Consider the following 7,681-nt stretch of genomic DNA (forward strand, 5'->3'; position numbering starts at 1 on the left):
TCTCAAATTTCTCTAAACTCCACATTCTATATCACTCACACATCCAAAGTGCCCTCTTCACAGGTTAGTAAGTTGAATTTTCCAAATTTTGCATTGCTTTTGAAACCTGCTGCTGTGTAATCTGTTTGTAGTGTAATCCGGTACTCTGTGCATTTTTTCATAATAGGCACCGGATTATGTAATCCGGTATAGTTGTGAATGTAAAGTAATACCAGATTACTTAATCCGGTTTAGGTTATTTTAGTAATTCCGAATTAGGTAATCCGGTTTAGGTATTTTAGTAATTCCGGATTATGTAATCTGGTTTAGGTTTACATTGTGTGTGTTTCGAATTATGTAATCTGGTTTAGGTTTACATTGTGTGTGTTTCGGATTATGTAATCCGGTAGTGTTCTTACAAAGTTTGCATTTTTGTGATTTTGCGTTTTTGTTATATATTTATTTTTCAACCCACTTGTTAAAAACTTTTTTTAAATTTTATATTATGTACACAAATTCATGATTATATTATTTATTATTTGTAAATAATTGAAATTTAAATTGTGTTGTGGATATATATGGCTAAAACTAGAGGTGGTGGATCTCAGGATCATGATTGCATAAGACCGACGACATCCGTCCGTAGAAGAGACCGAGGTGGTGTCGAGGAAAGGATTGATGATGATGTTCATATTGATAATGACAATGAACAAGAATTACAGAATGATGACCAAGTAGACCACATAGAAGGGTTTCCTGGAGGACCTTCTGATAGGTCTTTACTGGTAAATTTTACTGACCATGTTGCTGTTAAGCTTTGGGAGGGTGAGGTAAGAACGAAAAAACCTTCAATTAAATTATCTTTATTAATTATTTTTTAAATTTATTTAATTATATTTAATATATACAACATTTATATTAGGATCGGGGAGAACTTAAATTGGTATCTCACGGTAGGAAATTACGTAAATTTGGGATGCCTCATGCTAATATTGAGCTACTTGTACAAAATTTCGGATTGTTTAGTTTGTGCAATATAAGTTATGAAGTGGGTGACAAGGGATTGATTTCAGCCTTTGTTGAAAGGTGGCATCGGGAGACAAACTCCTTCCACCTTCCCGTAGGTGAGATGACCATCACACTTGATGATGTGTCATCTCTTTTACACCTCCCCATTTTGGGTCAATTCCCAACATATGTGCCCTTCGAGTACAACGGAGCTGCAACAATTTTAGCTAAGTTACTAGGGGTAGATGAGACTCGGGGGAAGGCTGAGATGAGGCAGTGTCAAGGCGTCCACGTACGATTGAGTTGGCTTTGAGATATATATGAGGAATGTTGCGCTCAAGAGGCTTGGGAGTGTGCTGCCAGGGCTTACTTGTTGCATCTGCTTGGATGCACTATTTTTGCAGATAAAAGTGTCACCTCTGTATCTATATCGTACTTATTGTTATTCAACAATCTACATATGTGTCATGGATATGCACGGGGAGCAGCAACACTTACATATCTATATGAGCAGTTGGGGGATGCATCTTATTTTAACACGAAGCAGTTGACCAGTTATGCGACACTGATTCAGGTATGAAACCATACAAATAATTAACAATCACATGTTACATTCCATAATGTTTTGTATTAAATATTTTATAATTAATATGATTGAATTACGTAGGCATGAATTTATGAGCACTTCTCGGGCATTGGAAGAAGGGATATTAATCCCTCATATGACGATGTACACCCGCGGGCAGCACGGTATATTGTTGCCCATCAGATTTGCACAGTTGGTGATGTGCGAGTGCAATTGGATGGGGTCACACACGATGAAATCATCTGGACTCCGTATGAGGACCATAGATTGAGCAGACCATTTGAGACCATCTATTTATTCTCGGGTCACTTGCGATTGGGCAGCTTATCACATAGACATATGTCCGAGCGTCTTTTGCGGCAATTTGGGTACGAGCAGAGCATTCCATCATCACCGATGGCGGCTGAGGCTCCTAGTGCACATGTCATTGATTAAAGGTGGTTGCAGTTTGATCACCACGTGGTGACAGGTTTGAGAGTTGCTTCTAGTCCATCTGCATGTGTTCCTGAGTTCATGTCTTGGTTTAGGACGGTATCACACCCATACATTCGCAAAGGTGAACTTGGAGATCGACCCAGTGTTGTACCACGTCGTCGCCTTCGTAGTCCAAATGCTGAGCAGGCAGGACATTCGTCTCAAGATGAGCGTGCACATGCGGTAAGTTTTTTTTTTATTGTTATGTGATTAAACAATATATTTAACAAGTTTAATTTATTTTGAAATTGGTGCAGGGTATATTTAGGCGCATTGCCAGTATCCTCCAGCGCATGATAGATTGTCGTCAGGTCACTACAGGCACTGACGCATATGAGAGTACGGAGGGAGCACTGCAGTTAGCCCGGAGTGTGGCAGATGACGGGGCAGTCTACACGAGACAATCACGTAGTATTCGTGGAAGTCGTTGATATTTTTTTATTACATGATTGTAATGATAGTAACTTTGTATGTGTACAATATGGTTTAATTAATTTATGTTATAGTGTTTGTTATTTTATTTTTTATCTGACATAAATGCGAATAAATTATGAATCGAAATTGAAGTAATAAATTATGAATCAAAACTTAAGTAATAAATTATGCATCAGAAACCGACATAATAAATTATGTTTACATCAATCGTCTCCAAGGTTCACATATGTCGGGCTAATACTGATTAATTGGGTAAAAGATTGCATCCGAGCAATGTAATATGATGACCATAACCTTGCCTCTGGGTAACAATGTGTACACCATAAAATGTCAGCGGTAGGTATGGGACAATCATCAAGCAATTTTACCTGCACCACAAATGGAAATTAGCAAACAAAGGAATATATATATATATATATATATATATATATATAATGTGTTGAGTAATAACCTTACCTGCACAAAGTGTGAATCATACACATGACCAATACATAGTAATCGGTGTAGACTAGCATCGGTAGGGGGTGCAGTACGCAATGGAAAAATAGTAATATTTTGTTTCAATGACAAACAAACTAAGATAATATTGTATCTGCTTGCTATTAAGTATCCCATATCCGGTATTGTCATCCATTTTTCAACACTAGCTTGCAAAATGCAATAATGAAATTAGATTGCATACAAGTTCAATTAATCAATGCACATGAGTCTTATGAATATGCACTTACCACTGACAACTCATCCACTAATAAGGACCTCTTGATATCTTCTACTCGTTGATGACCACCTAACAATGTTGCGTATTCTTCACGCCACTGAGATATTTCTTTGAATAAATCCATTCTGATGAGTGGCCATGACTCTTCACCCATCCCCAACAATGAGGCAATAGCACAAAACCCACAATGTCCATCAACTTTAACATCTATTACATCCAAAATATAAGGGTGACATTTCAAATAAAATTGATCAAGCATGGGAATTGCATTGGTGTTGGTCATCACCTTAACCTTTCCCTTACAAGTCTTCAAAGATGATGAACTATCATTTACAAAATGGATGCGATCTACATGCTCAAAATATGAACGGGTGCGTTTTGTAGACCTCTGAAATTTATTTCCTTGACTCTTTTTAGATCCTTTTGTTTTAACTACATTAAGTGGTGCACATAATGTTGTCATGTCCGGATAGGAAATTTCACGCAACTTGTTTTTAATTGTCACTCTGCCACAAATATCAACCTCATCGAACCGGGATAGAATCACATCCCATTCTTGTTGAATTGACAACCGAGATGATGAATCACATTCAGATAAACCTGAAAAACTCAGTCTCGTCCACAAAACATGAACTTCATTAAGAGGAATGACACCCATAACATACCTGGCTAACTGACAAGCACATGGTAATCCGTGAGTCTGTCTGAGTACACATCCACATCGTTCACTATCAAATCCCACATCATTGACCCGATCAAACTCTTCAGGAATGAGAATTAAAGCATGTTTAGATATAGAGCCAACCAACATTTTATACAATTGCACATTGAATGTGTGTCCTATCACATGTAGACTCATTTGAAATGATGCCTTAATCTCGTTATGTTGAAGTATAATAACATGCTTGATAGCATCCCAACATGAGCACAGGTCTCCCATGCTATTTTGTAATATTCGTTTCAAAGACCAATGAGCTGATTCAACCCTGTATAAGTATAAAACACAATAAAACAATTGCACATTATACACGTTCTAAACAAAGTAAAGGTATTCATATACCTGTTTGATGTTGTATTTCCCAAATGCATTAACAATTTTGTCCAACACTTGACAAACTTTTCTTTGTGCGGAATAATCCAAGTGTTCTTCACATATTCAAAAAGTAATGGTCACGGTGAACAAATAGTTTCAAAATTTTTCACAAACTCATCAAATTTACCAATCTCTGTACAATCAATGATAGTCTTCCATGAATCCATCACAACTTCCTAAGCCTCGACAGAATCTACCAACATTTTACACTTTGCTTTAAAATTCTTATTGATGTGAAACTGACAAAGAAGATTTATTGTTTTAGGAAACACAATATTGATGGCATTCATCAAAGCAAGATCTCTATCACAAACAATGACTTCAGGCCCCACATGCGATGTCAAAAGTGACCCTCTAAATTTTTGTAATGCCCATATGAAGTTCTTTTCTTTCTCGCTAGATAAGAATGCAAAACCAGCAAAAAAGGACAAACCTGTACAAGTTACACCAACAATCTCAAGCAAAGGCAGTCAATATTTGTTTGTTTTGTAAGTTGTATCCATTACGAATACAATGTTAAATGCATTCAAGAGTTTCACAGCATCAGGATGAGTCCAAAAAATATCACTAACAATATTTGAAGACTCATGACACGTACTCCAATGAAGATAGTTGTCACGGTCTAACAACATCATTAACTGTTGTAATTCAGTTATTGGTCCTCTAACTGATCTCTTGTACGAGTATCTTGCATTGTATATTTGCTTTATTGTTGTCATATTATCCTCATTATTCTCCTTCAAATTACGTAGAATGTTACCTGGCTTAACCATGCTTTTAGTCATATCAACAAGCATTGGATGTTCATTCGTTTTTAATCTGCCTGCATATGGATGACCAACTAAGGTATCATACAAATCATGATTATGAGTACCACATATTACCTTAAGTACCCAACCTTGACCCTTTCCAACAGGTTTACCTCGCAATTTAAAGGGACATTCACATTTTCGAGTACCAGTTACACTAACCTCCAAACCATCTTTATACTTTCTGTAACTACCCCCCCTTTCACAGCCTAACAAGACATATGTCTTTCTCCCTTGCTTACCATTTGCTATGTCAGACCTAATAATGACAGTAACAAAACCAAGTCCATAACCAACCCTACGGACCCATTCAAGTAAGTCTTCTCGCGAAGGAAACACCTACACTAAGTTATTCTAACAATATTACAAAATCACTTCTTCAAATTATAATGCAATAAATATAAATGAAAGGAAATTTTATTCACCTCATCTGTTGTAAAATGGATACCATAGTCCCCTTCAAACAATCCATGTTGATGCACATAATTCATTAATTCTTCCATACTTACACCTTCATTCATAAAACATAAATTTTCATTTTATTATAATTTTCATAAATTCACATATGCAAAACAAAAATAGCATAAGATTTTGTAATTGACAACTTGACTTCCGGATTGTATAATCCATAAGTCAAATTTTAACAGCATAATGAATTCCGGATTACGTAATCCATAAGTCATTTAAGGTGACTTCCGGATTGTGTATTCCATAAGTCAAAATTTTCACAGCAAAATGACTACCAGATTATATAATTCGTAAGTCATGTTTGATGTTCCAAATTGTGTAATGCGTAATTGAAATTCATATAGCAAAATGAGTACCGGACTACGTAATACGCAAGACATATTGAATGTTCTAAAATCACTTCCGGATTGCGTAATCCATAGTTCATTTGGTACCGGATTACACAATCCGGAAATATGACTTTGGCAGGTTTCGGATCCAGTATGCACAAAAGTTATCTAATCCGAAACGCTTTACTTAAGCACCGGATTATGTGATCCGTGGATCCACCAGATTAACTAATGCGGAAATATTTATTTAAGGCAGAAGAATGAGAATGAGAATGAGAATGTACCTCACCAACGGTGCCAATGACAACACCACCTACCACCGCTGCTACCTACCACCGTGCACCACCTCAAACACTACTTCAAGGACCACCACCACTCAAGCTCCAGATGCACCCCACCACACGAAGTAACTTCCTTTCTCATTTTTATCTTTTTACTGAAGGATAATTTTGGTATTTTTAAACTTTATGGAGGTGCCCGAAGAAATCATGGAGGTGCAGGAAGAAGCTGTCCCCCTCCACTAATACACCTTACTCGGCCCAACAACTTTCAATCCCAACATCTGCTCCGCATTCCTCACTTACGACCTGATATGATTCCAATAACGACCTAACCAAATTCACCACCCGATCACAGTTTCTTATCCAATCCTAGCCCTTTGATAACCACACCTCCCCATTCTACACTCAAGGAACCCTTCACGGACCCACAACCTCTTCCAAATGTCTGCCATAAACCCACGTCCAACAACCTTGGGGACAAGGTTGATCTTCAGGGGACATCAATTGATAGTGGCCTTATACCACAGAGGCCCATTAGAAAGATATCCAGCCCACATGGTTAAAAGATTTAATCATATAGGGTTATTTATGTTTTTGTCTGGTTGTGAGGATCTGAAAAGATGTTGTTGTTTTGGAATTCTGTTAGCTTAGGCCAGTTGTCTACCAGAAATGGTCTTTATAAGACCATCGTTAAAAGAAAAGGACAAGGAGTTTTTGTTTTAAATTTTAATAGTTTTTCCAGGGAGTCTCCATCCCTGTCCATAACTCTGGTGTTCAATCCCTTTCTTTTGGTTTTTTAAGCAACCGCGTATCAGCTCCTCTCCTTGTTTACCTGCAACACAAAGCATTACCTTCTCCACCTCTCAAGTGACTAAAATACAGATTGTGACATATCCATGGGTATACATAAATCAGACTAAGTTATTATTGCAATCCAACCTTTCATGCTTTGTAAATAGATCATGGAGTAGTTACACAGATAACAACATATTACAACAAGTTAAACTTACTTTGTTACCATATTAATACATGTTAAAGGTGATAAAATCCAATCAGAAAAAGAGAAATTAACTTTCCTTTCTTTATGTTTCATCCATACCCAGGATTGTACTTGTGCCAGAGTAAGGATTTCCTCTGCATCTACCTTTGCTTGGTTAAAAATGACCATGTTTCTATGCTTCCAAATACACCATACAATTGAAACCCACATGCTTTTCCATAATCTGTTGCCTTCTTGATTTAGGCATATGCATGAGAATTGTTCAAAATGGCAAATCAACTCATTGTGGTTCACCGAACAGATCCCCAACCAGCTGAAACACATATTCCAAACTTTAATTGATTCCTCACAAGATACAAGGATGTGTGAAGTTGTCTCCTCCTCCTTCCCACATAAAACACATAAATTATCTCCCATTGCAACACCCCTTCTCTGCAAATTCTGTTTAGTCGCAATTCTGTTCGAAAAGGCCTCCACACATAAAACAGGATTGAGGGCATA

General features: G+C 37.1%; 2 protein-coding genes and 1 pseudogene across 2 annotated transcripts; 1 reads left to right on the top strand and 2 right to left on the bottom strand.

Moving 5' to 3' along the window:
* Positions 1 to 1,447: 1,447 nt before the first annotated feature.
* Positions 1,448 to 2,478, top strand: LOC150029469 (uncharacterized; annotated as a pseudogene).
* Positions 2,479 to 2,685: 207 nt separating this feature from the next.
* On the bottom strand, positions 2,686 to 5,168 carry LOC150029470 (uncharacterized). Its single transcript, XM_090302869.1, has 4 exons — positions 4,261 to 5,168; positions 3,207 to 3,586; positions 2,939 to 3,129; positions 2,686 to 2,850 (listed from the first exon to the last, which is right to left on the bottom strand). Exons 1-4 carry the CDS (start codon positions 4,287 to 4,289, stop codon positions 2,686 to 2,688), a joined length of 765 nt encoding a protein of 254 aa, XP_090158995.1. The 5' UTR covers positions 4,290 to 5,168.
* Positions 4,470 to 5,605, bottom strand: LOC137815353 (uncharacterized). Its single transcript, XM_068618497.2, has 3 exons — positions 5,528 to 5,605; positions 4,892 to 5,441; positions 4,470 to 4,726 (listed from the first exon to the last, which is right to left on the bottom strand). The coding sequence occupies exons 1-3, from the start codon at positions 5,603 to 5,605 to the stop codon at positions 4,470 to 4,472; spliced, it is 885 nt and encodes a 294-aa protein (XP_068474598.2).
* Between the last annotated feature and the right edge of the window lie 2,076 nt (positions 5,606 to 7,681).

This window comes from Phaseolus vulgaris, chromosome 1, assembly GCF_051622355.1.
Source record: "Phaseolus vulgaris cultivar YP4 chromosome 1, ASM5162235v1, whole genome shotgun sequence".
NCBI lineage: Eukaryota > Viridiplantae > Streptophyta > Magnoliopsida > Fabales > Fabaceae > Phaseolus > Phaseolus vulgaris.